The sequence below is a fragment of the Panthera pardus genome, unplaced genomic scaffold (genome assembly GCF_024362965.1).
Source record: "Panthera pardus isolate Hobbes unplaced genomic scaffold, ASM2436296v1 HiC_scaffold_20, whole genome shotgun sequence".
NCBI lineage: Eukaryota > Metazoa > Chordata > Mammalia > Carnivora > Felidae > Panthera > Panthera pardus.
Window position 1 is genome coordinate 18,031,418 of NW_026526766.1, and position 15,904 is coordinate 18,047,321.

Sequence of the window (15,904 nt, forward strand, 5' to 3'; positions counted from 1 at the left end):
GGAGTCTCAACTACGAACATTTAAACCCCCGTCGTTGAGCGTGCTGGAGGCAGTCCCCTGCATGTCCCTGCATACACTAGACACAGGCAAGAGTTGCAAGGGAACTGCTAGTCATGGAGACCGCAGGACCCCGTTCTGGAGCGGGAGTTACGGAAGGGAACTCACACCTACTTACACTCCCCTGGCTCTTGTAACTCTAAAATATAACGGGGACCCTCACCCTCAGAAAGTAGGCTTTTGAGGACGGACACTGTGCGAACAGAAGGCTCTTGAAAGAAGCCCGTGACAGTGCCGCGGGCACACACGGCAGCTTGTGAAGGCAAGGCCGTGGGCTCTAGAACTACCCTTGCACGCCAGCTCCTCCCTCCAGATGCCGCCCGCGACCGCTCTGCAGGCCTCCAACCCACCGGCAAGTAGCCGGCAAGGGAGGGACTCAGATACACACAAGGCAAAAGGTGCAAAGAAACATCACCTGGTTAAGATTTATTTCAAGGCCTGAAACCATCCAGATTAATAAAAAATGGTATTACTGCCATTTCTCATCATACATACGCCATGTAAAACTTTAAGAAGTGTAGACACTATTAACTCCTGCACCTCACGATATACAATTTTCAAATTGCAAGGTGACAACAGCGAAGACTTTCCACACACTTAATGAGGACATGATTAGCAGCAGGCTATACAAATACAAATCCGTTTTTACACTTTCCACGTCTGTTTTTATCTTTGCTTTGTAAAGCCACTAATAATTGAGGCTTCTTTCAAGCATAGGCTCCCTAACATCAAATTACATTTCCTAAGTATTTTCATAAAGGAAGTAAGACACACACTACATTGTTCGCCATAAATTCATACACCAAACAGAAAAACACAATCCAACTAAATTTACCCATGCGTCCCCTTTCTCCAGATGTTTTAGGTATTTTTCTGCTTTATATGTTTGTTAACATCAGTTCTCTATGCCGATTAGAGAAAATGCTCTATGATGAGTTACTTTTAAAATTACCTTCTCTGTCTTCCTGCTCGCCTTCCCCACGCCAAATCTGGTGCTTAAGCGAACGAGAGCACAATGTCCCGTTTCGGGGGGGCCAAACAAGCTGTCGTCTCTATTTCCTAAATATCCAAAGACTTCAATTTTCTGCCAATATAAACAGTGTCCCAAGTAGCCAAATACTGCTTCTTAGTTAGGAGGAAGAAGAAATGCATAGCGTGAGGATTTTTTAACTAAAGCTTTATTATGTATGCCTTTTCCCCAAGCTACAAGCACTGTTTAGCATTAAATTACACTGTGCGTACACAGCTACGACAGTTTACATTTGCTCAGGAATATATAATTACATTAAAAATAAATAACTGTTTCATAATTTAATTGGCTCTTAAAAGGTTTCTCTAGGGGGAAAACAAATGTTTGCGTTCTTCAAGAAACTGGTATATACAAATCATCCACTGTGTGCTCACCCTAAACATGAGGAAACCTAAGGATGAAGTTCTGGGCATTTTTTTCCCTACAATGCAATACAGCTTTGCACTTAGTCACTGTTCACGGGGCGAAGGGATGGAATGATATAGGCGCCATCTTTTGTCCAAGTGTATAGCTGTAGAACATTCTAAATGGAATAGGGAAAAAAAAAAACAAAAAAAAATAACCCTGACGTTGACAACTGTTTCGAGGAAGACAGAACCAAAATCAAGAAAAACGTTGAACATCGACTCTAAAAAGGACAAATGTTATACCACACAGACATGCAACATAGAGATTTAGAAAAACACTCATTTTACTGCTCTAGGAGACAGATGATAGGAAGAGGAAGTCTAGGCCAATTGGAACTGAGTCAGCTGTAACAAAAACGGAACACAGGACAATGATTTGACCTCATAGAGGAAATGACTAACTACAGTGAAACCCCACATGTCTATTTGTAATATATTAACATACCAGATATCAAAAATATAAAGTATGGATTTTCCCCCTTCGGTTTATAATAAACTCCCAAAGCTCTGGTGAATACACTTCTTTATAAGCCTTCTCTAGTTAGCAGCACATCCTACACAGATACATACACGCTACTTTTTACCATGAGAATTATAGTCCTCATCTCAAAACCAGTGACTTGCCTTTTTACCCATAATTATATACATTTCATTCCCATTATAAGACACTTAAGACCTGTCTAGTGGTACATTTCAAATGACATATCGCATAAAAAAGAAGCTTGATTTTTAAAACGAATCATTATAGTACTATAGCATGATGCGTGGAATTTGAACAGTTGAAGCATAATGTGGTAAGTACGTCGTACTGTTTAATTCACAGCCGTAGGAAAATGTCTGATTTTTAAAATATAACAACTGAGGAGTTATGAGTAGTGAGATACGAGAACACAGTGAATGAATAAATAAGAGTAAGATGATTTTTCATCAGTGGCCATTCATTATTTTGCTTTTAGGAACCCGGAAGAAAGTATCTTCTTTCAATTTCAAATGTTCTGGTAAGTCTAGTCGTTTCTTGGCTTCCTCGATATCACCTTGAATTGCTGAAATAAGGGACTCTGTAGAGAGAACACAGCAGGCAGACGATGAGAAACTGCCGCTCTACTCTCTCTACTCGTTCAGACTCTCCCAAAAGCTCACAGGCTGGCAGCGCCTTTAGCACAGGGGAGGCGCCCAGTAAATGTTTGTCCCGTCCCTTCTTCCGGACTGAGACTGACGTAAACACCAATGGTACACAAAAGATGTCCCTCTTCTCCTGGCAATTTCTCAGAGAAAGGCATTAGCAAAAAGTGTGTCACGAGTACCAAATGGAAGGCACATTCACGATCAAGCCTCTTCAGCATTTACATTTGTAAAAGACCCTCTCCAACAGAATCAAAGCGACCACACTACGCTGACATACTTGATGCTCTATGTTTCAAATACTGACTTAGTTTGTTACACTTCAAGCACCGCAAAGCATCTTTATTCACGACAGCATTCTCTCTTGTTCCTTGAAATATGAAAAGGAAATAGAGATTTCACTAACTTCCTACTGTTGGGAGAGAAGCAGCCAGCCTACTGATACTGATAAGAAGCATCACATACTTATGTGACCCCGGGCAAACTATTTAACCCTCCTCTGCCGATCTCCTCACCTGTGAAATGGGCAAAATAATTCCTCATGTTATTGCGGGGGCAAGTGACTTGATTCATGTAAGGCACTTACAGTGCCTGGCATATACTAAATGCTCAAATACCGGGGCGCCTGGGTGGCTCAGTCGGTTGAGCGTCCGACTTCGGCTCAGGTCACGATCTCGCGGTCCGTGAGTTCGAGCCCCGCGTCGGGCTCTGGGCCGATGGCTCAGAGCCTGGAGCCTGCTTCCGATTCTGTGTCTCCCTCTCTCTCTGCCCCTCCCCCGTTCATGCTCTGTCTCTCTCTGTCTCAAAAATAAATAAACGTTAAAAAAAAAAAAAAATCTAAATGCTCAAATACCTTCTCTCCTGCCATGCTGTTACTAGCAGAAGCATTAGAAGTGGCTGCAGTAATTCCTAAGAAGACCTAAATGGAACTTTACCTAAAGAATCGAAGTTCTTCTCAGGTCTGAGGTAGCCAACGATGGCCACATTGAGGATTTCCCCATAGAAGTCCTCTTCGAAGGTATGCATGATATGAGTTTCCTATAGTTAAGAAATATCAAAAAGATTACCATCAGATCACAGAATACCTGAAATTTGAAATATTACCTTCACATTTACGGTGGGGGTCATTTAAATGAAACCACGAACGCTTGCTAAATTTTTAAAGACAGGTTAAAATCTAAGTGTAGTTTTCCTCCCGAATGCTTCCATCAGTCCTGTTCCTGCTCCTGACCTTACATGTAAACATTGTATCTGAGTAAGGCAGATGTTATACCACAAATATTGAGCACAATGCTAAGCAGTTCTGGGCCATCTCTACTGTTTTTACCAGTACTTAGTCCTGTGGTTTTCCAACTGCGACACGCTTCTATAAACTCTTCAAGGACGCTGAAATTTATACCAACTCTGTTTATGCCATGCGCCTGAGCTGACCAAGACTCAGCCCTATCTCGCAGATTAAGCTGTTAAGTGGTAGGGGTACTGTGAACAGAGCAGAAGGGTATGCCCTTAAGGTAGTTTAAGAGGAAAGAAAAAAAAGCGTCACCTCGCAATTTTATCAGAAAGCACCATTTGTGTAGTAAGCAGCTCTATCTTAGCAGGATGAGCAAGTAATTAAAAAGTGAATAAACTATATTAATTGTGGCAAGCTCAATTTTATAAAACATGCTCTTAATTCACTTAAAAAATTTTTTTTAATGTTTACTTATTTCTGAGAGACAGAGAGCACAGAGCATGAGCAGGGGAGGGGCAGAGACAGAGGGAGACACAGAACCCAAAGCAGGCTCCAGGGTCTGAGCTGTCAGCACAGAGCCGACAAAGGGCTCAGACTCACAAACCATGAGATCACGATCTGAACCGAAGTCGGACACTTAATCGACTGAGCCACCCAGGCGTCCCATAAGTAATTCACTTTTATCTCCAGTGAGGATAAGTCCATGGGCAGCTATAAAAATTAATATTGCAATTTTGGCTTGAAACTCTACTCTTTATTTTCTACAGGACTTGAAAGACAAATGCACCAAAATTCGTAACTTTAGAATGTTAAAGGCAATCCTCGCGGTAACTGCACAGAAAATAGTTATGTCAAGTACACAAAAGGAAATAAGGTAATCAAAATTTGTCACTGCAAAAAAAAAAAAAAAATTAAAAAACAAAAGGCAGCAGTGGAAGAAATATCAAAAAGGCTGTAAGGCATTTAGAAAACAGCAAAATAGCAGAAGTCCCTCCTCAGCAGTCATTAGCTTACATGTAAATGGGTTAAACTCTCCAAAGAAAAGGCAGAGATTAACAGAACGATTAAAAAGCACAATCCAATTATACCCACCCCCCCTTTTACAAGAGATCATTTTCTTTAAGAGATTCGCTTTGGATCCAAAGACACGATACACTGAAAGGAGGACAAGCTCTTCCATTCAAACAGTAACTAAACACTTGAAAATCCTTCAAGAACGCTGCCAGAAAGCCTAGTCATTTGGACTATGCTGTGAGCACCACTGGGGAGTTCTACATGCATCTGCTACCGAATATTACCTTAAATCATTATCCCATTTCCAGTTACAGACCTAGATAGAACTCTTACCATGGACTTTTTTGTATTTTTGTAGTACGGGTTCCATCCTATGCTCACCACCATCTTATGAACATCTCCACTGCCAACACTGGCCCAACCATAATAAATGCCAGTGGATACATCAGCTGGGAGATTGTCAACTACTTGTTCCGGAAAGTTAGCTAAATAACAGAAACAAATAGTACGAGTGTTAACAGCGTCATAGTAAATCTTTACAAAAATCGCAGGCAAGGAAGCATAGTCTAAATCATTAGGCTCACCAGAGTCCCAGGACCCTGCCCTGCCTATGCTTATCAATCCCACCCTCCTTCGATAGTCTGGCTCAGGTTTTTCTTTCTCATCTCCATGTGGATAGGTTAAGAACAATTAAGTGTACAAACATCTCCAAAAAAAACACATACTCTTGAGGCAGAAGAAAACGGGTGCACCAACAGCTGGGGTTTTTAGACCCGGGCTTTCTTAAGGAGGCTCGGAATCTCTTGAAACGATTCTTATTCTCCAAATATGGGCGCCTACGTCCCAAGCTCAACAACCGGGGGTAACCGTGGTATGTGTTTTTCAGGATGAATTACACATGATCAGGTCCTGCCTACTGAAACGAATGTAGACAGACCAAAAAGGAGATCTGATTCTCATCCAATTACTAGCAAGACATTTAAAGAGAACAAAAAACCTTGCAGTTGGCTTGGCAATCTAACCAGCCTGGTTCACGTTACGTTTTCTAACGGGGAAGCCGCGTGCCAGGCCTGGCAGCTCTAGCTCGGTTGGATAGGGAGGCGGGAAAGAGGGGTCCCGAAACTCCGCTCGCCTTTCTGCCCTCACCACCCCTCCGGCCCAGTTCCTCGGTGAGCTCGGAGCCAGGGACAGGAACGAGCTTCCTCAACCCGCCTCAACAAAGCAGAAACCAGGCGGAGCGGAGGGCGTCGCCTCTGCCCTCGGCCCCAAGTTCCCCGTCTGACGTCCCCGCTCCCGCCTGACCCAACCCCGCGAGTCGGAGGGGTGCCCCAGAGGGGGGCCCGCGACCGTCCGCGCTCACCTGTAGGGATGCCCAGCTGCTTGGAGCCGCGGCCGAAGCCCCGCACCACCTGGCCGCGGCAGAAATACGGCAGGTGCCTCATGACGCCGTCCGCTCGGGCCGCGGGCTGCGACCGGGGTCGCGGGTCCGGCGAAGCCGCCGTCGAAGCGGTGCCCGGATCTCCCGGACCAGCCGGGGGACGCAAGCGGGAGCTCGGCCGGCCGGCCGGCCGGCAGGGCGGGCGCGCTACGAGCTTGGCGGCGCGGACGACACGCCGCAGTGAGTCCGTCACGCCGCCGACCCAACAGGAGCCGCCGAGCGACCCAGAGCTCGCGTCTCCGCCCCGGGAGCTGCGGCGGCGGCGGGTACCCGTGCGGGCGGCGGGAGGGAGGGCGGGAGGGTCAGCGTGGGAGGGCCCGAGCCCGCCCAGCGCCGCGAGCCTGCGCACACTTCCTCAGCTAAACGCCTCACAGCCCTCTCGGCTTCCGTAGCCCCGCCCCCGCGCGGGCCCGCCCCCAGCCTCGGCCCCGGAGCCACCGCCCCGCCCCTCCTTGGCCTCTCCCGCCCCTGGCGGTGAAAAGTGTGGCTGGAATCGTTCTCGTCTTGCGGGCTGCGAGAGCACCGGTCTCCGACAGCCCTACGTGTTTCTGTTCCCTTCCACCGTGTCCATAACGATCCTGACGCCAGATATGTTCTTTGGCTCCTGGGCAACCGCCAGCTCGATGGTCATTCGTCATTCATTCGTTCTTTCCACGTTTATTAAAGTTCCAGAATTCCAGCTCGAGAACACTTCGTAGAGGAAGCTTTTCCTGAAGGCCAGAAATGCCCTTGTGCCCGCGGGCTGACGTTATACCACAATGTAAGCGCAGAGGGAGCGGGTCCTAGTCTGTCACCCTGCCCCCCGCTGACTAGTGCAAGGTTGCAATAATGCAGTTTTCTCCCAGGAAGGATGCAGCCGCCTACCTACCCCTCCCTCTGTGAGGTGTTACCCGGAGAATTTAATACACCCGACAAAAAGCGTCATCCCTACTGCAATGCCAATTTGGGGGCTTTCTGACCCGTGGGGCCATAAACGTTACCTGGGGAAGTAGCTCAAGGGAAATTTCTTGCTCACCAGACATACAAGGGTCAGTCGCAAGGTGCATCCTCTTGTTCTTGAGAAAGACGTTTTCATTGTTCTCTTTGCTTCTCTCTATGCATTCCTGTGAAACCCTGTCCAGACTTGGAAGTCACGTCTACCCGACATGTATGTAACTATGACACTGTTTACCCAGTGATAAAATTATAATCTCTCTTTATTGGCGCCGAAGGGGTTCTGCGTTGGCAAAGGCTATTTCCCTAACACCAGCATAGTGCATGGTTCATAGCAAACACTGCATACGTATTTGCAGAAAGAACGGATCGAAGACCCCAGTGTGTGCTGAGCACAGTGCAAGGTCTGGGGAGACAAAGGTGAGGGAGACAAGGTCTTGGCCCCCAGAGACTCAGTCTGGTGGGAGAGACTGACTGATAAGCCTGATTCCAGTGCTGTGCTGTTAATACTCCAATAGCAGCCCGCAAAGTGCTCCCAAGGCTGCTGAGGAAGCAGACCTCACATAAAGGCCTGTCGTGTAGTTAATGGTTAAGAGCACAGGTGCCAGAGCTAGATAAGCCGGGGTTTGAATACGAGCCCGGCCTCATTTAATTGCTGGGTGACCTTGGGCAAAGTACACTGTCTGAATCTCAATGTGCTTATCAACTAAATGGGAATATTAATAATTGTGTGGGATTTGAAGTGAGATGATGCGTGCACAGCACTCAACACACTGCCAGGCCTGTCGTGAAAATTATTATCATGTTTGTTATCAATGATGCACCAGATGAGAGAAAAACCTGGAGGTGAGAGCCTGATGAAACAGCTCTGGGTGCTAGTCCTCCGCACCCCAAGGTTCCAAGGAGGTGTGGGAATTAAATGAAATAAAATAATTAAATGAGTCACAGGAGATGAATGAAGAAGGGTGCTTTTAAGAATCAAAGGAGAGGGGGGTGCCTGGGTGGCTCAGTCGGTTGAACGTCCGACTTGGGCTCAGGTCATGATCTTGCAGTTTGTGAGTTCAAGCCCCACTTCAGGCTCTGTGCTGACCGCTCAGAGCCTGAAGCCTGCTTCAGATTCTGTCTCCCCTTCTCTCTGTCCCTCCCATGCTCATGCTCTGTTTCTCTCTGTTTTTCAATAATAAATAAAAGTTAAAAAAATTAAAAAAAAAAAAAAGAATCAAAGGAGAGGGGCACCTAGGTGGCTCGTCGATTAAGCGTCCAACTTCGGCTCAGGTCATGATCTCACGGTCTGTGGGTTTGAGCCCCGCTTCAGGCTCTGTGCTGACAGCTCAGAGCCTGGAGCCTGCTTGGGATTCTGTGTCTCCCTCTCTCTCTCTGCCCCTCCCCCGCTCGCATTCTGTGTCTCTTTAAAAAATAAACAGACAAAAGAATTGAAGGAGATACTGCTACTTACTTTACATACTATCTCCTATAATCCTTATATCAGGTCTGAGGAAAGAGTTAACCCCAACTTATAAAGAAGGAAAGGGACCAGTGAAATGGAATAGAAACCCCAGAACTAGACCCACAAACATATGGCCAACTCATCTTTGACAAAGCAGGAAAGAACATCCAATGGAAAAAAGACAGTCTCTTTAACAAATGGTGCTGGGAGAACTGGACAGCAACATGCAGAAGGTTGAAACTAGACCACTTTCTCACACCATTCACAAAAATAAACTCAAAATGGATAAAGGACCTGAATGTGAGACAGGAAACCATCAAAACCCTAGAGGAGAAAGCAGGAAAAGACCTCTCTGACCTCAGCCGTAACAATTTCTTACTTGACACATCCCCAAAGGCAAGGGAATTAAAAGCAAAAATGAACTATTGGGACCTCATGAAGATAAAAAGCTTCTGCACAGCAAAGGAAACAACCAACAAAACTAAAAGGCAACCAACGGAATGGGAAAAGATATTTGCAAATGACATATCGGACAAAGGGCTGGTATCCAAAATCTATAAAGAGCTCACCAAACTCCACACCCGAAAAACAAATAATCCAGTGAAGAAATGGGCAGAAAACATGAATAGACACTTCTCTAAAGATGTCTTCTTTAGAAGACAGGCACATGAAACAGGCACATGAAAAGATGTTCAACATCTCTCTTCATCAGGGAAATACAAATCAAAACCACACTCAGATATCACCTCATGCCAGTCAGAGTGGCCAAAATGAACAAATCAGGAGACTGTAGATGCTGGAGAGGATGTGGAGAAATGGGAACCCTCTTGCACTGTTGGTGGGAATGCAAATTGGTGCAGCCACTCTGGAAAACAGTGTGGAGGTTCCTCAAAAAATTAAAAATAGACCTACCTTATGACCCAGCAATAGCACTGCTAGGAATTTACCCAAGGGATACAGGAGTGCTGATGCATAGGGGCACTTGTACCCCAATGTTTATAGCAGCACTCTCAACAATAGCCAAATTATGGAATGAGCCTAAATGTCCATCAACTGACGAATGGATAAAGAAATTGTGGTTTATACACACAATGGAATACTACATGGCAATGAGAAAGAATGAAATAATGGCCTTTTGTAGCAACGTGGATGGAACTGGAGAGTGTGATGCTAAGTGAAATAAGCCATACAGAGAAAGACAGATACCATATGTTTTCACTCTTAGGTGGATCCTGAGAAACTTAACAGGAACCCATAGGGGAGGGGTAGGAAAAAAAAAAAAAAAGAGGTTAGAGTGGGAGAGAGCCAAAGCATAAGAGACTCAAAAACTGAGAACAAACTGAGGGTTGATGGGGGGTGGGAGGGAGGGGAGGGTGGGTGATGGGTATTGAGGAGGGCACCTTTTGGGATGAGCACTGGGTGTTGTATGGAAACCAATTTGACAATAAATTTCATATATTGAAAAAAAAAAAAAAAGAAGGAAAGGGAGAGTTGGAGAATTCCTAAGATGGGACATTTAGGCTCCAACTTTTTTTTAACTCTGTTGACATTTCAGTGACTATGCATAATTACTGTGTAATCAGCATAGGCTATGAAAGGCCAAAGCCTGATCCTTTTTCACTCCTGCTTAATAACCCCTAAAGGCTCCCCGGTCACTACAAAATAAAAAGCTCTCCAAAGGTTTCCTTCAACGCACCATTTGAGGTTTTATCCCTAAAGTACTTTACTCATTAAATCAGACCCCTGCACTCCACTTCAGTGGCCAAAGAATACGCTTAAAACAATTCAGATGATTATTCTGTAGCCTGTAGGATACATTTTTTTCCCTCAGTCATTTGACTACAAAAATGCACTATCCAGCATTCACACTTACCATTTTATATGTAAATCTACAGTTGAAAGCGCGCGCGTGTCTGTGTGTGTGTGTGTGTGTGTCTTTATCAAGCTTAGGCTTTAACCAAGTATTCAAAATATGTTTTATTTCCCTGTTTGAGCTGCACCAGCGGCATCCTTTCCTCTGCTGGTAGGCAAAGAGCCTACTTCTAGGATGTTAGGTTGTCTCTGCAGGAAGAAAGATCACAAGTGAGAATCGGGAGCGAGCAGAACCGGGGAGACTTGGAAAGGGAAAAGAGAAGGCCCACCCTAAGTAAAACAACTTTTAAAAATGAATCTAGGGGCGCCTGGGTGGCTCAGTCAGTTAAGCGGCCGACTTCGGCTCAGGTCACGATCTCGCGGTCCCGTGAGTTCGAGCCCCGCGTCGGGCTCTGTGCTGACAGCTCAGAGCCTGGACCCTGTTTCAGATTCTGTGTCTCCCTCTCTCTCTGCCCCCCCCGTTCATGCTCTGTCTCTCTCTGTCTCAAAAATAAATAAACATTAAAAAAAAAATTAAAAAAAAAAAAAGAATCTAAAGAACTCTTAAAATTTGACAATTAGAAAACAAACAACACGGTTAAAATGGGGTCAAAAGATCGGAAGAGACACCTCACCAAAGAAGAAATCGAGGTGACTAATAAGTGTATGAAAGATGTTCGACATCATGTGTCATCAGGGACTTAGAAATTAAAACAGTAACATACCGGGGCCCCTGCCTGGCTCAGTTAGAAGACCACGCAACGCTTGATCTCAAGGTTGTGAGTTTAAGCCCTATGTTGGGTGTAGAGATGACTTAAACAAATAATACTTAAAAAAATAATAAGATACTGCTACACCCTTGTAAGAATGGCCCAAACCCACAACACTGACAACACCAAATGCTGCTTAGGACAGGGAGCAACAGGAACTCTCACTCATGCTGGTGGGAATGCAAAATGATAAAGCCATGTAGGAAGACAGTTTGGTGGTTTCTTACAAAAAAAAAAAAACCCAAATGGTCCAGCAGTCACACTCCTTGGTGTCTACCCAAAGGAGTTCGAAACTTGTGTTCACACAAAAATGTGCACACGGCTTGCCAAAATTTGGAAGCAACTAAGAGGTCCTTCAGTAGGTAAATGCATAAATGATTTGTGATACACTTATATAATGTGATGTTATTCAGCAAGAAAAAGAAATGATCAAGCCATGAAAAGACATGGAGGAAACTTCAATGCACATTATGCCAAGTGAAAGAAGCCAACCAGAAAAGGCTATATATGACATGATTCCAATTATACGTCATTCTGGTAAAGGCTAAACTCTAGAGAGAGTAAAAAGATCAGTGGTTGCCAGGGGTTTGGAGGAAGGGAGCGAGGAACAGGTGGAGCTCAGAGGACTTTTAGGGCAGTGAAACCCTTCTAATACAGTAATGATGGACCCATGACATTATGTATATGTCAAAATGCATACAGCAGGACAGCACAAAGAGTGAGCCCTAAGGTAAACTATGGACTTCAGTCAATACTGATATATTAATATTGGCTTATCAATGATAACAAATGCCCCCCACATGCAAGATGTGGAATGAGGGCTGTGTTCAAGAACTCTCTGTACTTGCCATTCCACTTTTCGTAAACCTAAAGCTGCTTTAAAAAATGAAGTATTTAAAAAAGAAATAAATAAAGTCTATTTTTTAAAACACATCTAAAAATTGCTGACCTTTAAGTCTGACATCGGAGTTCACACCCTCCATATCCAAGCAGTCCCCAAGGCTCTCCCCAACCCATCTTTCTCCCTTGCACCAACTGACGCCCAAGTCACCACTTCTCTTCTGCAGCTGCCTCTTTTCCCTTCTCCCAAGCCTTAGATTTGACCCCAGTCAATCCCAATCAGTTATTTGAGGTGCAGTGACCTTTGTCACAATCTGATCAAGCCACGCCAACAGCCCTTTCATGTTTCTCATTACCCTAGCGTAACTCTAGACAAAACCATCATTCACAGGGTCCTCCCCCTCCCCCTCCCCAGCTTCTGCCTCCATGCCCCATCCAGGGACTCTCCTGGACTTTTGCAATTCCTCTAACATTCTCCTGGGCCTTTGCACCAACGGGTTTCCTAGCATGAACCAACGCTACAGTGGACCAGAGGGGTGGGGGAGCCCCATGAATCAGGTAAACTGGACCGTGCTTTCCAGAGGTGAGGCTTGAGCTGACCCCTCAGGATGGGTGTGAATTAGCCAAACAGGAAGGGGGAAGGAAGGGCGTGAAGAAGGGACAATCTCCAGGAGTCTCATTCCTGAGGCTGGAATGTGCAATATGCATACCAGAACAGAAAACTCTATGTGGGGTGACAGAGCTCATTAGTAGGCAAAAGGGGGACCCCTGGCTTTACCCCTTTTTAGGCACCTCAACTCACCTTTTTGTACCCCAGTTTCCTGGCTGTACGATGGGGATAATAACAATGGCCCCCTCATGAAGCACTGGAAAGATTTAAGAGTTAACGCATGAACACCACCAAGTCAGTGTTTCATGCGTAGTAAGCCTTTGGTATTAGCTATTACTATTAAGATTACCTGTTGGTCTGTTGGAGAATTTATTGCAAACAGACTACAATACAAATGTGCTGGCTGAGATATACAATGCCTTCAGAATGCCACCCTTGAAAACAGACATGGAAAATCTCACACAAAATCCCTGTATGAAAAAGAAACAAAGAAAAATGATGCTTCATTACCTCAAATGTATTTTGTAGTTCAAAGTTGGAAGTTTTACTTTGTGTGGTATAAATTTACTCAATAAGGACCCATGAACACACTGGCAGTCTCAAACACGTCCAAAATCGGATCATATCACTGTATATGCTTTTATAACATAATCAGCTCAGAAAATACATATTTTTAAATACTATTATGTAAACAAAGTGGACAAAATAAAGTATTTTACAAGTTACCAACCTGGTCTATCATTTTGCGGAAGAGGACACTGAGACGGAGCCTGGGACTTGGTAAACCCAAAAGAATATGAAGAATCTAGAAGTACCAGCAAGCCATCCGGTCCAGAATTTTGTCTTTGACAGTGGACCTAAGAGCACCCTTTCTGGGAGAGTTAACTCATCTCCTGGTCTTCTAGACCTATCTATCCCATAATAACCCAAAATGAAATGTTTGTGTGGTCAATTAATAAATACACCCCTCACATGGCAATAGATGGTTGTCAATGGTACTAATAAATGCAAACATAATTTTATCATCTTCTAGCCAAGTGGCACATCAATAACATTTCTGGAAGTTCAGACCCTAATGTCAGGCCAGGCCTAAAAGACCAATAGCTGACCTGAAAACTCCGACTTGGAAAAATTCATTCCTTCATTCCTTATGCTGCTTCAATAGGGGTACACTCCAAATCGAGATTGGGATGATTACTGGGGTGCCTGGATGGCGCAGTTGGTTAAGTATCTGACTCTTGATCTCTGCTCAGGTCATTCATTCTCTTATAGTTCCCGAGTTCGAGTCCCACATCGGGTTCTGTACTGAAGGTGTGGAGCCTGCTTGGGATTCTGTCTCTCTGCCCCTCCCCCGCTCCCCTGCGTGTGCACGCCCTCTCTCTCTCTCAAAATAAATAAATTAATTAAAAAAATTTTTTTAAAGATTGGGATGATTACTAATGTTTTTTCATATAATCCACTAATCCATTTCAGTACGAATACTCAAATATTAGTGCTGTTCTTTATGCTTTTCCCATGTTTTTTCCGCGAATAGTTATTCCTCCTATAATTGGAAAAAGTAAAAATGCAATGTTAAATTCTTCCCATGTGGAAAAAAACAAAAACCAAAAAACTGGAAGAGTTCCATTCCTTGTGCATCCACAAGGTGGCACACTACCACTTTGTTTTTTTACTTCCCTGATCTGCGCCATTGGAAATGCAAACAAAACAATGAGAGTTAAGGGACGGTGTTCATTTCAGGCACTATGCTGTGTGCAGTGGAATTCTATACTCAGTAGAAGAGTTTGGATTATCCACTGCTTCATGGACTTGGACTTGGTTCTTCGGTGAGGCATCACCACAGCACTGTTTTCCCGGTCGCAAAAGCAGTTGATAACATTGTTTTAATTTCAAAAGTTATGATTTTTTTTTTTTTTTTTTTAAGATTTTCTTTTTAGGTAACATCCACACCCAACGTGGGGCTTGAACTCACAACCCCGAGATCAAGAGTCGCACATTCTACTGACTGAACTAGCCAGCCACCCCGAAAAGCTATGATTTTTGAAGCTTCCTTTGAAGATATGTTTCATTAAGAAGTAGAAGGTGAAGGGGAGAAGCCAGAATTATACAGTGAAAGAATTCAGACTTCTTTCCCATCAACAAAGTATTTAATTTTGTTTATTTTATTTATCTATTTTTTTATTTTGAGGGAGAGAATGCGAGCAGGGGAGAGTCAGAGAGAGAGGGAGAAAGAGAATTCCAAGCAGGCTCCAATGCGGGGCTCGAACCCACCAACCGTGAGATCACGACCTGAGCCAAAACCAAGAGTCGGGCGCCTAACCGACGGAGCCACACAGGCACCCCTCCCATCAACAAATTATTCTAAATTACATGTTTAAATTACATATTTTCTATCGAACAAAAAGATGTGCTAAACATTTCTGAGAAGAGGGTAAGAAAAACTTCCTAGGGCCCTGGCATATTTTCACAGTATTAGTAAATAACGTTTCAGATTCGGGAGATAAATGTCTCCGTCTTTTCAGAAAACTTCTCCTCGGAAGGCAGGATGTACTCATCCCTAACATCAGCCATTCTTCAGCGTCAGTGAGACTTCCCACCCTGTGTTCTCTCATCCTCATGATACCCTCGCCACATGAAAACCATGGCAAAAATACTGACGTTACCAAAAGAAATGACATTTTTAATCACTTCACTTGGCCCCTGCAGTTCCTGGTCCTTCCTTTTTCCTTTTTCACAATTCAGATAGAAAACATTAGGGGCTGCCGTTTGATTCTCCCTGATATGCAAAATAACACAGGTGCACAGAAAACATTTGCTAAGTTGGTTTTAGTAGGGACTACAGCTGGGTTTTGAAGAGGGAAACAAAAAAGCATACAGAGGGTGGTTCTGATTGAAAAGCTGTCACCAGTTGAATAACATACAGCATGGCAGTTTAAAAATGCCCACAAGTTCTTTGCCATTTCCTTCTATTGAAAGGTGGGACCCATTTCCCCTCCCCGTTAAACTGGCCCAGATCTGTAATTTTGCCGATCGGATCAGGCAGAAGTGATGCTGTGTAACCTCATAGGCGAATCCCGAAGACAACTGATCGGTTGTCAGTACTCTCTTAGAAGCCTGGAACCATCTGAGGAGTCTAGCTACCCTGCCCGACACA

At 44.4% G+C, this 15,904-nt stretch overlaps 1 protein-coding gene across 2 annotated transcripts; it reads right to left on the reverse strand.

Annotated features, from left to right (window-relative positions):
- Positions 1-456: 456 nt before the first annotated feature.
- On the reverse strand, positions 457-6,611 carry RFK (riboflavin kinase). 2 transcript variants are annotated; one of them, XM_019463576.2, is made up of 4 exons: positions 6,222-6,611; positions 5,195-5,346; positions 3,552-3,654; positions 457-2,552 (listed from the first exon to the last, which is right to left on the reverse strand). In XM_019463576.2, the coding sequence occupies exons 1-4, from the start codon at positions 6,301-6,303 to the stop codon at positions 2,422-2,424; spliced, it is 468 nt and encodes a 155-aa protein (XP_019319121.1). In that variant the 5' UTR covers positions 6,304-6,611; the 3' UTR covers positions 457-2,421. The 2 variants fall into 2 exon arrangements, with proteins under 2 accessions (XP_019319121.1, XP_053763793.1); XM_053907818.1 differs by lacking the exon at positions 457-2,552 and adding an exon at positions 2,559-2,992 and having other exon boundaries at positions 6,222-6,423.
- Between the last annotated feature and the right edge of the window lie 9,293 nt (positions 6,612-15,904).